The sequence below is a fragment of the Vicugna pacos genome, chromosome 32, assembly GCF_048564905.1.
Source record: "Vicugna pacos chromosome 32, VicPac4, whole genome shotgun sequence".
Classification (NCBI taxonomy): domain Eukaryota; kingdom Metazoa; phylum Chordata; class Mammalia; order Artiodactyla; family Camelidae; genus Vicugna; species Vicugna pacos.
In genome coordinates this window covers 18,504,468-18,519,466 of record NC_133018.1, presented here as the reverse complement: position 1 = coordinate 18,519,466, position 14,999 = coordinate 18,504,468, and the positions used below count along the sequence as shown (strand labels likewise).

General features: G+C 52.2%; 1 protein-coding gene across 4 annotated transcripts in view; it reads left to right on the top strand.

Moving 5' to 3' along the window:
* The window catches only part of CAMKK2 (calcium/calmodulin dependent protein kinase kinase 2), a 46,866-nt gene extending 31,920 nt beyond the window's left edge, over nt 1-14,946 (top strand). Inside the window, exons 11-17 of one of the 4 annotated variants that reach the window (XM_031670102.2) lie at nt 502-555; nt 2,443-2,516; nt 2,602-2,689; nt 3,805-3,933; nt 8,363-8,463; nt 8,950-8,992; nt 11,752-14,946. In XM_031670102.2, the coding sequence (XP_031525962.2) occupies nt 502-555; nt 2,443-2,516; nt 2,602-2,689; nt 3,805-3,933; nt 8,363-8,463; nt 8,950-8,992; nt 11,752-11,922 (660 nt within the window). In that variant the 3' untranslated portion in view covers nt 11,923-14,946. The remainder of the gene's footprint in view (nt 1-501; nt 556-2,442; nt 2,517-2,601; nt 2,690-3,804; nt 3,934-8,362; nt 8,464-8,949; nt 8,993-11,751) is intronic. The other 3 variants (XM_072953640.1, XM_031670103.2, XM_072953641.1) reach the window with 3 other exon arrangements.
* Nucleotides 14,947-14,999: the final 53 nt, after the last annotated feature.

Genomic DNA, 14,999 nt, shown 5'->3' with positions numbered 1-14,999 from the left:
AAACAGTGAATCCACTGGATCATATGGGTAAAGAGTGAGGTCAGTTTGGCTTCAGAGATTCAAATAGGACTCTGTCTCTCCATCTCTCAGCTCTGTTTTCCTGATTTGGTGTCCTCCCCAGGTGAATGTGTCACCTGCAGCTCCAGGCTGCTTTCTGCCTATTTACCAGCCTCAGTAGAAAGAGCTTTTTTCTTTCTGAAGAGCTCCAGCAAAAATCCTGGGATTGGCTCTGATTGGCCCAGTGTGGATCATGTGCCCATCCTTGAACCAATCACTGTGCCTGGAAGAAGTGTTGCTGTCATTGGCCAGGCCTGGGTCTTGTGCCCATCCAGAGGCATGGGGCTTGGGAGACAGGAACAGCACCACCCAAACTCCCATGAGAAGTTAAGAAGAGATGGTTCCCCAGAGGAAAGCTGGGGGATTGGATGCTGGAGAGGCGAAAGCAGAAGACCCCCTTTACCACCCCTTGTCCCCTCACATGGAGCTCTCTTTTTCTTGCAGGCATTGGATGTTTGGGCCATGGGTGTGACGCTGTACTGCTTTGTGTTTGGCCAGGTAACAGGGTGGGGTGGCCTGTCTCCGGGGTGTTGTGGGTAGCCCCTTTGGATTAAGAGTTACCCTTGCAGGGAGATAGTACTTATTCACTTAAAAGTTATTTCATTGTATTTCCACCGTGAGATCTGAATATGAAAAAGAATGCCTCCCCAGATGTACAAATCTGTATATGATAGTCGTATCTGTGAAAAAATAAGCTGTTAAGACAGAAGGATTGGCAGAGTCTCTAGAGATTGTAAATACAGTAGTTGATAAGTTTAGGGCGAGGACAGCAAAAGTGCCACCTCTACCCATTCCTAAACCTGAGACAGACATCACTAATCAATAACTGCACTCTTTCCTCCTGAGCCAAATAACTGCTTTGATGTTCTTCTCAACAATGTTTCTAGAAGCTGTTGTTGGAGGAATAGAATTGGAATGGAAGTTAAAACCCTTTTATCATTATTAATTTAGGGATTGCTGTTTTGTCTTATTTTTTGTTGTTCTTTTGTTGTTTTTATATTACTGGTATTTAAGCATTTCTATTTTTAACTCTAAAGTTCAGATTATGTGAGCAATAGAAGTGTGGATATTCTTGTTCATGAGCTTGTCCTTCTATTGAGGAAAACTTAAGAAACTGGTCCCATGAGGAAGTAAGGGAGTTTATAATCTCCTCCCCCTACCCAACATTTAATTAGAAAATTTTCAATTATAAAGCAAATTTGAAAGAATTGTACCTCTTTAAAAATGCTTCGGAATGCATTCATTAGCTAGAGCTCACTATTTGTTTTCATTTTTAATTTTGGGGTGAAATTTACATATAATGGAATATACAGACCTTAAGTATACTATTTAATAAGTTCTGTCAAAAGGATGCACCTGTGCAATCCAAACTCTTAAGTTCCTGCTCTTAGTGAAATCATTTTCCTTCTGTGACCTCTTCCAACTCTGGGGCACCCCACATACAGATTCTTTTGTCCAGGACTATACCTGAACTCCTCCTGGGTCAGGCCTTCCACTGAGTAAGAGCATCGGCCTGTCACCCAGGAGGTGGTACATGAACAGGCTCCAGGTTCAGCCTGGTCTAGGCTTGAATCCCAGCTTTGCAATTCCTGGGACACATCACCTCTCTGAGCTTCCATTTTTCCCCTCTGTAACATGAGAATAATATTTACTATTTTCATGGCTTCTGAGAGGATCAACAGAAATAATTCAAGCATTCATTAATTCAGCAGGCATTTATTGAGCCCCTGCTTTGTCCCAGGGATGTTTCTGGGCACTGGGTGTCAGCAGTGAGCAAGACGGGCAAAAATCCCTGCCCTCCTGGAGCTGACGTTCCAGTGCAGGAGTTAAGCAGTAAACAAATACAAATGTAGTATAACATCAGGGAAAGGTGCTATGATGGGAAATCACATGGAGGTGGAGGGGGTCTCTGTTTTAGAGCTCAGGAAGGCCTCCCTTTGATCAGATGCTTGAATGATGGGAGGAAACAAGCTCTGCAGATGCTGGTGGGAAGAACATTCCAGGCAGAGGTAACAGCCACTGAAATGTTGGTTCTGCGAAACCTCAGTACACAAATCACCACTGCTTCTGCATCTTTTGTGTTGTTTCTTGGTATTATCATTGGTCACCTGGCAGGTGGGTGAAGAAGAGTGTTTGCTTTTGTACAAGTAGATAAATTAAAGCAGAGCTACAGGAGAAAGCCACAGTGTGGTTGGGAAGGCTCTAGCCTTTCTGGAAAGACTCCTGGTCCTTTTAGATCTTTGGGGAATGGGAACTGCTTCCTCCCTGGACTGGGCCACTGGGCTGTTTATTTCTCTGCTGTAACCCGCGTGGAGTGACGCCTGCTCTTGCAGGACAGATGTGCCCGCCACTGATGGCTGCTCTGTCCCTGACCTCTCTTCGCAGTGCCCGTTCATGGATGAGCGGATCATGTGTTTACACAGTAAGATCAAGAGTCAGGCCCTGGAATTTCCAGATCAGTGAGTATCGTCTATCAACCCAAGTCTGTTTCTTCCCCGGGGCCTTGGTGACGTCTCCCACCCCTGATGTGTCTCCCACCCCCAGGCCCGACATAGCTGAGGACTTGAAGGATCTGATCACCCGCATGTTGGACAAGAACCCAGAGTCGAGGATCGTGGTGCCTGAGATAAAGGTACCTGGGGGGCTGCTGCTGCCCCTTGGGGTGTGCGCCCGGGGCTCTGCTTGGAATTGTTTGGCTCAACCCCGCCTCCGCCAGGCCCCACGCCCGGCCGTTTACAGCGCTGCGCCCTCCTTGGCACCACCGCCCTCCCATGCCCTGGGGCCTCTGGGGTGCCGGGGGCTGGTGGGGGAGGATCTGGGACTTGTGCTCACCGTGATTGTGGAAGCGGGGTCTGCTGTCAGCCGAACAGCTAGCACTCGCTCCAGCTGGCTTGGACTGATGGCATCCACCCTCCTTGGACTGGAGCAGACCAGGGCCTCTGTGTGCTCCATTCCATGGCTGTGAAATCCTGGGTCCTTTCCTTGCCCCTGCCTGTCCCTTTGAGAAAGTGCAGTGTAGGAGGAAGTTAGTGAGTAATTTGACCTCCACTTCTGAGTTCGGCCTGCTGAATTCCACTCTGTTGCAGGAAGCACTGTTAGGAGAGACCCCTGTCCACCCCCTATACCCCCACCAAGTCCACACGCACACACATAGACCTTGAAGGAATCTAGAGATTTGCTTTGGGAACTCTTAGGCACCTCAGCTAACTAGCATTTGAAGAGGAGACAGCCCAGAAGGTCACAGATAAGGGCTTGGACCCCAGGGGCCGGTAGTTGAGGGCAGACCTCTGCCTGGACCCTCTTCGGATTGTGCCCTTCTAACTGGTCTCCCTGTACCACCCCGAGCCTCTGTTTCCCTTTCGGTGAAATGGGGACAATGCTACCTACTCTGAGCAGAGCCTTCCAGGCATCAGGGAGAGTTGCTGAGGAGTGAGGGTGCTCCTCTGGCAACCGTGCGAGGCAGATGGCAAATTCCAGTCACTTCTGCCGAGACCGGGGGGCCAGATGGAGAATCCAGTCCTGCTCACATTCCGGCCTTGGAGCTCCCTCCCATTCTGTCTCCTGTCTTTTCCACATTTCCTCCCGTCTTGCTCGCCCCCTCCTCTGCCTGGCTTGCCAGATCTCCTGAATGCCTGACCTCTGGCCACTGCCTCTCCCCTCCCGCGTTCCTTCCCTGGCTCTGCTCGCTGGCAGGGTCTCTGGGAGCCAGCTGCGCCCGCCCCTCACCCCTCCTGTCATTCGTTGAAGCTGCACCCCTGGGTCACGAGGCACGGGGCGGAGCCGTTGCCATCGGAGGACGAGAACTGCACGCTGGTCGAGGTGACCGAAGAGGAGGTCGAGAATTCGGTCAAACACATTCCCAGCCTGGCGACCGTGGTAAGGCGGGATGAACCAGTGACCCAGAGCAGGGACAGAGAGCCTGAGGCGGGCACAGCATGGACATGCCGGGATGCAGGCAGGCAACTGAGAAGCAGACGTGGGGCCCGAGAGTCAGGGGATGGCCAGGTCTGCTCCTCACCCCCAGCTACCAGCCTCTGGGCCTTGGTCACACGTCAGGCCAGGTGGCCCTTGCATCTTCTAGCTTGAGTTCTGTCTACAGCTGGGCCTCCCGTTACTGTAGACAGGGGTAGCCCCTCTCCAGGGATCCTACTGCCCCTTCAGAATTCCTGCTTTCAGAGCATGTCATGGGGAGCAGGAGGTGAAGGACCAGGGCAGGTGCTAGGGGTGGGAGCTGGAGCCACGGTCTCTAGACGGGATCCCCATGGGCCGGATCTTCAGTCCCCACAGCAGACAGCTTAGCTCATCTCATATCTGCCATGTGGGCAGCTCCCACGGCTAGAAGCAGGGCTCCCCTTTCCATGCCTCAGAAAGCTCTTCCCGACTCCTGAGGGTGGGAGTTTGCTCAGGAATCTCCTGCCCCCTTTTATGGCCTTACATTTGGGTTCTGACCCAGGAAGGAGGAGGCAGCATTGGAGTCCTCCAGCCTGATCTCAGAGACTCTGGGAATCACCTATTTGCCAAGCTTCTGCCCAGGAAGGTGTCTGGCTTCTGGAGGGAGACTCAGGGGCCCAGAGTCCAGGCAGCAGTCCTAAGGGCAGAATCCAGTGGGTTTCCCCATCATGGCCACCTCGGAAGCTCTGGGTGTGTTTGACCAGCACCGGCCCCAGCAGCCAGGCAGGGCCCTGGGCTCCTGGAGGGGACGGACTGGTGGGGCTGTCTGCAGAGACGCAGTGTCCAGCCTCGAGTGACTGCCCCTAGGAGCCCAGTGCTGGCTTCTTGTCTCCCAGCTTTGCACCTGTCCCTCTGCTTCCCCACACACTTTCTCTCTCCTCCCCAAACCTGGGCCCCTGGGGGTGGGGCATTCCTTCTCATCTTCCTTCTCCTCCCCAACCGGGGCCTCTGCATGACCTTCACTGTTGAACACTCACCAACCTGACCCCTCCTCCTCATCCACCCACTGCCCCCGTGTCCGGAACCCATAGTGGGAAAGGCAGCTGGTGTCGGACTCCCAGTGTCCGCCATGGGGTATCCCGCTGCAGGCTGGGGATGTTCTTCAGAAAAGGCGTCTGACCCTGGAGGTCTGAAATAGGCATTTTATTCAGGAAACACTTCTTGCACGCTGAGTGGTTTCCCAGGCCTGTGCTGGGAGTGGGGGAATACATTAGTGAATAAAAGTGACATGGTGCCTACAGACGCTCGGTAAAGGACCAATAAATAAATGTGCAACTCACAGAGGGGCTGTGAGGTGTACCTCTCGGGGGGGATGCAGCTGAGGTGGTGGGTTGGAGAAGACCTCCTGGGGGATGTGCACTGAGAGGACAGTGGGGTGTTAATCAGGCCAAGAGAGGGTAAAGGGTATGTCTGTTCCTGGCAGAGGGAACAGCAAAGGCAGTGATTGCCTGGTGGGAGGGAGCTAGGCCCACGAGAAGCCTCAAGGAAGGCAGGGCTGCTGAAGCCGGGCAAAGAAGGTGGCAGGAGGGTGACACAAGGCTGGACAGGAGGTGGGCCAGACCACACAAGTCCTGAGGCCATGGCAAAGATTTCAGTCTTCATCCCAAGAGGCCTGGGAAGCACTTGCAGGGTTTGATTCAGGAAAGTGGTGTGCTCAGCGTTGGCCTTGGGAAGACCCCACGTGGAGAGTGGACCATGGGGGCCCCTGCAGCTGTCTGCAAAGGAGGGGCTGGAGTGGGGAGGTCTGGCCCTCTCCTGGCACCCGGTGTGCGCTGGGCCCGAGGTTACAGAGATGAATGAGATACAGCGCCTGCCCAAGTGGGGTCCTGGCCTCATAAGAAAGATGGATCTGGGAAGAATCAACCTCTTGCGCCATCACATGGAGGGGAGCAGGAGTGGGAAGCTTCATAGTCCCTCCGCTGGGAACTGAGGGCCAGGAAGGCCAGTCTAACGGCGGGGGAGGGAGGGTACGGCCGCAAAGGCTCAGAGGAAAGGGGCCCACATGTTCCAGGAACTACAGAGCACAGGCCTAGGCAGGTGAGGGACCGTGAGTGCTTTGTGAAGGGGCACAGCCTTTGTTCCCTGCCTTGGTGTTTGTTTTTTTTTTTCCCTTGTTTTTTAAATTCAGGTAGAGTTCATGTAACATGAAATTAACCATTTTAAAGTGAACAATACAGTCGCATTTAGTACATTTACAATATTATGCAACCATCCCTCTATAGTTCTGGAACATTTTCATCGTCCCAAAAGAAACCTCATTAGCAGTCACTCCCTTCTCCCCTCCCCCCAGCCCCTGGCAACCACTAGTCTGTTTTCTGTCTCTGTAGATTTGCCTGTTCTAGGCATTGCATATGAATGGGATCATGCAGTGTGTGGCCTTTTGTGTTTGGTTTCTTTCACTCAGCATCATGCTTTCGAGGTTCATCCACATTGTAGCCTGTCATTCCTTTTTATGCCTGGATAGTATTCCATTGCATGAATGGAGCGCATTTGGTTTACCCATTCATCAGTAGTTAAGACATTTGGGTGTTTCCACCTTTTGGTAAATCACTGTGTTTTTAAAAACACTTTTCTTCCTTTTTAGCAGCAAGCCCTTTTTAAAAAACCCAGAAGCTAAGTCAGTACATGAAACAGCTAGAAGAGACATCTTGCTCTGCATGTAGTGGGGCCAGAGCCTTACAGGGGGTTGAGGCCATTTCCTTGAAAATTCTTTCACCAAATACAGCAGCTAAAAGCATCACCAAAGGCCAGGACTTTCCATGGCCCCCTGGCTGCTAGCAGAATAAGTTCCAGACCCCTGTGGGTGAGGGATTCCACATCAGGGAGTGAGGGAATCGGCTCTGGGTTTCAGAAAGGATGGGGTGAGCTGAAGGCTGGGAGGCAGAGGAGGGGAGCTGAGGGGCCTGATCGAGGGGTGTTACCTTTTCTCCAAAGATCTCCTCAGGCAGGTGTTTCCGAACCAAGCTGCCTAGCATGGGCCGGGTAGGGGCACACCAGGGCTCACCATCATGACAGTGGACCTACCAGCTCCCAGCACCTCTGACTTAGAAGGACTTGGGACCTTTGCCCTCTATTGCCCTCACGCCTCCCAGCCTGGGGACTGGACACCCTCAGTGTCCTGGAATGCTTCCCCGCTTCTTACTTTGAGGCAGATGTCTCCCATCCTCAACTAAAATGCAGCCCCCTGAGAAACTGGTACCCTTGTGTGTTGCTAGTGGGACTGTAACCTGATACAGCCACGGTAGAAAACTGGCGGCTCCCCAGAATGTGAATTGTACAGTTACCATGTGACCCAGGAATTCCACTCCTGGGTGTACACTCAAGAGGAGTGAAGGCATTTCATGTGGAAAGTATGTCCACATAAAAGCTTGTACACAGATGTTCATAGCAGCCTTATTCACGGTAGCCCCAAAGTGGAAACAATGCAGATGCCCACCAAAGGATGAATGGATAAACAAAACGTAGCATATCCACGTGGAGGGTTTTTACCAGGCCATGATTCATGCTACAGCGTGGATGGACCCTGGAAACGTGATCCTGAATGAAAGAAGCTAGGCCCCGAAGGCCACATACTGTGATTCCACTTAGATGAAATGAGAACAGACAAACCCGCAGAGACAGAAAGCAGACTGGTGTTTGCTGGGGGTTGGGGGGAGGGTGGAATGGCGAGTGACTGCTGGTGGGTCCCGGGTTCCTTTTCGGAGTGATGTAAATGTTCTGAAGTTAGATCGTGGTGATGTGAATGTACTAAAAGCCATGAATTGCACACTTGAAAATGATGAATTGTATGCTGTGTGAATTACATTTCAGTTAAAAGGACAGCGGTCCCCCTCCCCTCAGATTAGACCTGGGAAGCAGTAGTTGGTTTCTTGATGGGGCAGTTGTAGATGGCTTTCACTGAAAATAAAGGCCTGGCCTTGATGCAACGTGTTGATGGGCCAGGAAGGCACATCCAGCGATGGCTCAGGTGAGACAGATGGTACCACCTGTCCTGGGGGCACAGTGCAGGCCAGCTCTCCTCGAGCACAGGGCCCCCTGCTGGTCAGGTAGGCCAAGACTAGATTATGACAGGCTTTGAATGAGAGATGGAGGAGCTTAGGCCTAATTTTGCTGGCAGCCAGGGAGCTGTGGAAGATTTTGGGAGCAGGCCAATCAGACTTGGTGATGGCTTGGGCTTCTGTATCCCGGGTGGGAGGAATGCTGCCCGGTGTCTCTCGAAGGCCTGCTGCCAGCCACAAGCCCTGGGAGCCGGCAGGGGGCGGGGCAAGAAAGGAAGAGGGCTTGTGGCGTGGCGGGGGGAGGGTGTTGCCTGGACTCTCCCCCAGGCGGCCCAGCCTCCTCTTCTCTCCTTCAGATCCTGGTGAAGACCATGATACGAAAACGCTCCTTCGGGAACCCGTTTGAGGGCAGCCGGCGGGAGGAGCGCTCATTGTCAGCGCCTGGAAACCTGCTCACGTAAGTGTCCACCTGCCTTGCTCTGGGGTAGGGGCCTGGGGGCCACACTGTGTGGGCCCATCCCCGTGGCGGTGACATCCGGAAGACTCAGACCAGCCCACCGGGCACACAGGGGACATCAAGCAGCTGCTGGCTTTGGTTTTGCCCCACCCTGGGCTCAGCCCGCCCCATTTGCTGACAGCTAATCCACAGGGAGGTTTTACTTTTCTCAGGGGAACTTGCATTGGAACTGGGGAGAGGAGTGTTTGACAATCAGAAAGTGCTTTTGTGGCCCAAAAGCATGCACGCTTGATGGTCCTTTGACGGGTGAGCAAGGCCAGTCTCACGGGACCCAATGTCTTACAGCAGAGAGGTGTCTCGCTCCGAATCACCCTGGCAACAGCTCTGTGAAGCTGGTGGTCTGGGCCTGAGTGTCTCTGGGGTGGGAACATTCCTTCCCAAGTGTCCATTCTCACTTCCCTTTTCCCTCCCTTCTGGCGATTCCAGCAAAAAACCCACCAGGGAGTGTGAGCCCCTGTCTGAGCCCAAGGTAACGCCTGCCTGCCTGTCTGCCTGCCTGCGCCTTAGCCTCTGCCGGGGCCTGGGGGCGGGGGCAGCTGCAGAGCACGGGGCATCGCCACCCAGGCGGACATTCCTTCTGGCCTGGGCTGCTGCACCCAGGCTCACCTTGGGCCTCTGGACCCAGAATGAAAACAAGGGGGCATCCAGGGGTTTGGACTGGACGGCGGGTCGTGCATGTGGGCTGGGGCTGCGGGTGCATGGCGCTCCACCCGGAATGCCTGTGAACTCACCCAGGTCTTGGGTCCACATATGCTCAGTGCACGTCAATGGCATTGAAGCTGTGTTGCAGCCCGGGGCTGGCCCTGCTCTGGGTCAGTGGTCAGAGCATAGATCTGGCATGCTGCACTCGAGGCTCTCCAGCGTCCACCCTTTTTTGTCTGATGGGTTAAGACCTGGAAAATAAGTCCCCCTTGCAGCATATTGCACATGAATGTGAGTCCCCTGCCTTTGGAGAGGATCTGGACCTTTTCCCCAGAGTCAGCCATCCTCTTCCAAACACATACCCAGCTCTGCAGCACCTCCCAGGACAGATGAGAATTTTGTCCCTGTAAACACTGGGATGACAAATACCTGCCAATCTGTCCCTCCCCGCCCCCCGCCTGTGCCTGTGGCAGGACAACAATCCTAGTACCCTCCCCACCGCGCCCAGCTCGCCACCACATTCTCAGCTGGGAGCTCCACGCAACCATTTCTGTTTTAAAACTGGCTTTACTGAGATATAATTCACCCATTTAGAGTGTATCATTCAATAGTTTTTAATATATTCAGAGCTGTGTAACCCTCACCATAACCAGTTTTAGAACATTTTCATTAGTCCAAGAAGGAACACTGCACCCTTAGCTGTCACCACCCAACTCCCCCATTCCCCAGCCAGCACCGATCTGCCCTCCGTCTCTGTCCATTTGCCTATTCTAGACATTTCCTGTAAATGGAATCATACAGTATGTGGCCTGTGTGTCTGGCTTCCTTCACTCAGTATAGTATTTTCGAGGTTCATCTATGGTGTAGCACGGGTCAGACCCTCATTCCTTCTTATGGCTGAGTCATGCTCCATTGTATGGACGGACCCACATTTGATTCCTCTTTCATCCAATGGCAGGCGTTGCTTCCACTTTGGGGCTCTCACACATGAAGAAGCTGTACATTCTTGTTCAAGTCGCAGCTGTTTCTCTTTGTTAGTAGTTGGCCCATGAGATGAAACGCGTTGGCTGCACATACCATGGGAGTCAGGGGCTTCTACGGTAATGTAGGAAGACCATTTGGGGATTATTTATGCTTCTCTGGAGCAGGGAAAGTAGCAGTTAGGCATCAGAGCCAATCATCCACAGCCGGAGAAGGCTGCCTCCCATCCTGCCAAGATATTCCCAGATGTCTCTGCAGCCAGATGACAGGGTGGCCCCGCCTGCCGTTTGAGCCTCACTGGGTGACAGGTGAAGCCTAATGGGATCGCCTTAACTTGATCCTTCTCTCCTTGATCTCCGTTTTAGCGTTTGCCTCCCATTTTGGTTCATTTTTCATTTTTAATGCGATCACAGTTGCATGACACCAAAGACTGAGATTGGCCGGAAGGACTTTACTGCCTATTTATTCCCTCACCTGTAGCCCCAGCAGCATGTGGGGATTATTACCTGCCCTTGTCCTCAGCTCGCAGGTGGATGCTTTGGCTGTCCCAGTGGTCCAGCACTCTGGAGCTCTTAGAGCTTAGTCAGTCGTCAGAGGCCCTAGGCCCATGGCCCCCCAGCCATCTGCAGTGAGACCAGCCAGCATGAGCAGGCAGCCGTAGGGCAGAAAGGGAGGGCCTTATTGGACATCTGGTTACAGCTCTCCTCCTTGGAGACTTGACCCCTTATTCTTTGGCAAAAACATGAAAGCCAATGAGTGTGATTTTTAAACAAAGAGGGGTTTCTCCCTAGGAATGTGCAGACATCACACTGGCCTTTCCCTCGTGCAAGGGCAGTTCCCCGTCTGGCCAGGGGCATACGGTAGATACTAATCCTGCATGGCAAGCCCGATGGCTTTCCTCATAAGGGGCAGTCTTTGCTTGATGATGGCAAAGGGCTTGAGCCTCCCCTCAGGGACTTCCCCTCGCATCTCCCATCACTCCCCCATGCCTGCCACCTGGGCAGCTCTGGCTGGGGGGCTTCTCGGGGGCAGGAGGACCCTTCTTCCCACCAGCTTGGTCTCTTCTGCTCTGATCACACAGAGCCGAGATGAGGACCCTTCTCTCCATCTGAGGGATCCCGGGGGGTGTGTATGCTGGGGCAGTTCTGTTGACAACCATTTCTAAAGGCTGGCTATGTGCCAGGGCAAGTCAGGGTGTCCTGCTCGCTGCCCCTAAGAAGTTCACCTGGGGACTGAAGACGAATGTTACAGTTCAAGCTGTGCAAGAGCTTATAGCCTAAGGGGAGGGGTGGGGAGGGGAGGTACCTAAAACCCTCGCTGAACAGGCCCCAATGTGGGGCCACACAGCTTACCATATGTGCCCTGATTTTAGCTGTTAGGACCATAGGTTCGTATCTATTTTTATAGCTCTTTGCTATGTTTGGCACCTGATGCTGGTTTTCCTTTCACAGAGGGGTACAGAGTCTCCTTTGAAACTTTTACATAAGCAAGAAAAAGGGGGGAGAGAATCCAAAAGAAGTTAAGGATATGACGTTGCAGACGCCGGTTCAGAGCTGGGCCAGCATTACCCTGGGTCTTAACTTCGGTTTTCTGTTTGGTGAGCAGGAAGCAAGGCAGCCAGGACAGCCTCCAGGGCCCCGACCCGGCCCCCGTGGGGGAGGAGGAAGTGCTCTTGTGAAAGGCGGCCCTCGGGTGGAGAGTTGGAGGGCCCCAGGCCCCAGCTCCCGCTCCCGCTCCCGCACGCATCTTCTGCGGCCAGACGAGGCGATGGAGTAGCTGCCCGCACCGGACCGCGACCTCGCATGCACGGCGTCTCACCTCTGCAGGCTGCGCTCCGCGAGCCCTGCGTTTCCATAGCAGCATGTCTTACGGAAACCGAGCACGTGTGTAGAGCCTTGACCGTCATCTCTGGTTGTTTTTTCTTTTCATTTGTTTGATTTCTTTGTCGTTTTAAAGGGGACAAAAAAAAAAAAAAAGACTCGACTCCATGACATCAACCTTGGCCGCTGGCTGGCTGAATGGGCGGGTGTGAGGAGTTGCAGACCCAAAGCCACGTGCATTTGGGAACTACTGCTTTTTAAAACGTTTTTATGCCAAAAATCCTTCCTTGTGAACTCAGAATCATGTCGGGTATACCAACTGAATGTGTGTGGGGTTTGAAAATCGGGAAGAGGTAGCAGAAAACTCTGGTGGTGTGGTCTGAGACCACACTTGCTGCATTTGAAAGAGAGAGGAGGAGAGGGTGTGACTTCGTGCAAAACCCCAAACCTCAAAACCCAAACTGTGGCACCTTCCAGAACTGTGGACTCCAGGAGTCAGGATAGGGCTAGCCCTCAGTAGCTGCAGAGAGCTTCCATGCAACTTATTTGTGAGGAGGACTTTAAATTTTTTTAACAAGTAGAGTTGTAGTTAGGAAAACAGAAAGGGCTTGATGTTTAATAGCTTCTTTGCAGAGGGGATTTTCCAGCCGCAGAAGGGCATTCGGTGGTTGTGATGGGATAGGTTTGCCCTAAAGGACTGAACACGTTTGTGTCTTTATGATGGCCACTCAATGCTGAAGTTTTTCTTAAATAGTTGACGGAGCTCTGGTAAATCTCTTGTTAAATTACAAAAACTTCAGGGTGAAATCCTACACTTCCATGTACATTACATGGCTTAAGAGTAAACAACCACAAAGAAATACTTTGAATTCTCTAACTAGTCTGAACTCCAGAGCAGTTCCTTTAGAGCTGCCAAGATACAGCCCACGGCTTCAGGTATGTGATTGGAGTTAGAGCCAGTGAACTCTATGCCTGTATGTTAGCAGCTCAGTTTGTTTATCACCTGTGTATTCTAGAGACTGCTAAGGTTTTGTTTTCTTCTTAAATACTAGCTGATTGTTGTCGTCAGTGAAACACTTATCCAGTTTCTGGATGGCCAGTTAGGAGATACTTTCATTTAACCAAGGTAAAAATAACCACCCTTACCAGCAAAGCTCTGTTAGAATCTGTACAATAACTTTGGGGCACCCTTTTAGAGATTGTTGAAACATAGAGTAGTCCTTGGGGTCCAAGGGAACCAGGACTTGGCACCGGAAGTTCCCTTTGGTAGCCGAAAGTCCAGAAGAAAAGGTTTACCTTTTTGACTTCCAACTAACATTGAGAGGTGTGGTTGCAGTTTAAATGCAACTTCTTCCAGAGCCGCACGTGGGTGAGTGTGAAGTTCAAGAGGGAGGAAAACCGGAAGGACTTTGCCTTGGGGGCTGTGCTTTGTGGAATCTGACTTGGGGGAGACAGTGTCAGTAATTGGGCTCAGAAGGACGTGCCTTCCTGTAGTTTCTGTCTGATCAGCCTTGGTATGAGGACTTTTTGCAGAGAGACAGAGACAGGCCACGTGCCGCCTGCCCCACGCATTCACAGAGCCCGGGCATTCTTGGCTTCCATCCATCTTCGTAAGCTCTTGAGTGTCATTTAGCCAGGCTTTTCTTGCTATCTTATAAGCAGTACCGAATGAGGGAGTGCTGGTTTCCAAGAGCAAAGAACACCCATCTGATGGAGGGTCCTCTGGCCTGCTTGCTTGCTTTCTGTGACCTAGTACTTCCTCCTGCCTCCTGTGCTTGTTTACCTTTTTGGGCTCTGCCCCTTCTGGGAGCAAGTGGGGTCTGGTTAGTTTGCAATAAGCACCTTGCCATGGTTCAAGCTGCCCAGCCCTTAGTCTCAGTGCCCCCTTGTCGGTGTGGACTCCGGCCTGGCTGAGGGGCCCGCCCGGGGAGGGCAGGCAGCAGGCAGCAGGCAGAGCCTCTTCAGAAGCCCTCCTGTGTTTACACAGCTGCATGGGGCAGTGCCGTGTCTCCCAGCACGCAACTCTCCATCTGAGATTTCATATGGGAATGCTAGTGATCAGGCAGCACCCAGTTGTTTAGGTGGGTGGGCTGGGGGAGGCCCGTGTTCATTACTTTTTTTTTTCCACCAAGAAACACCAGAGAAGGCTGTGGAAAGGAATCGCCCCACCGTGAGAAGTATAAACAGAGAGAGCATGTAACATAAAGCATTAGAGCTACTTGGAGCCCAGACTCTTGGGGTTTGTCTCCATCCTTAGAGCACGAACGTTGACTTTTCAAAAGCCAGCTTGGTCAGGAAAGAGCAGAAGCTATTATGAGCAGCTTTTCCAGGTGAGCAGAAAGGATGCCCATCCATTTTTCTTCCACTCCCGGCTCATCTGTGGGACCAATTTGGTGGAAGACACTGTGGCCTTGAGGAAGCACACGTTCCCCACCCATCTTTCTCCCGCCCTGTTCCACTTCCCCGTCTGTTCTGCAGCCTGGCCAGGGCCCCCATAAAGCCTTATCTAGCCCCTTGTCGGCACTTGGGGCCGGAGAGGCCATCTCCACACTGGTCTGGCCTTTCCCGTGAGGCAAGTAACAGTGCATTTAGACACCTAGGCTCGACCTGTCGCTCTCAGCCATCTTCCAAAGGGGAGCCTCACATTGCCAGGGGAGAACCAGGACCTCCACTCGCTTCCAAGGTGCTAGGGAAGGTTTCCGGGTCGTCGGTTCCCATTTTCTCTCCAGCTTTACGGGCCGAGTTTCGTGGGACTGCTGACTTTTCTATTCTGTGATTGATTTCATGCCCGATGCTTCTGTTTTATTCCTGATCCTTTCTACTATGCATTTTCCTTTTATCAGGTGTACAAAGTTAAATACTGTGTATTTATCACTAAAAAGTACATGAACTTAAGAGAAAAATAAGCCTTTGGTGTTTTTCCACGAATGTTTAAGCTTCTCTGTAAACTTGAAATAAACAGACAGCAGAATGGTGCAAAGCCTGGGCCTCTTTGGAATGTTTTTGTTGGTCTGGTTTAATTAAGTCAGTGCT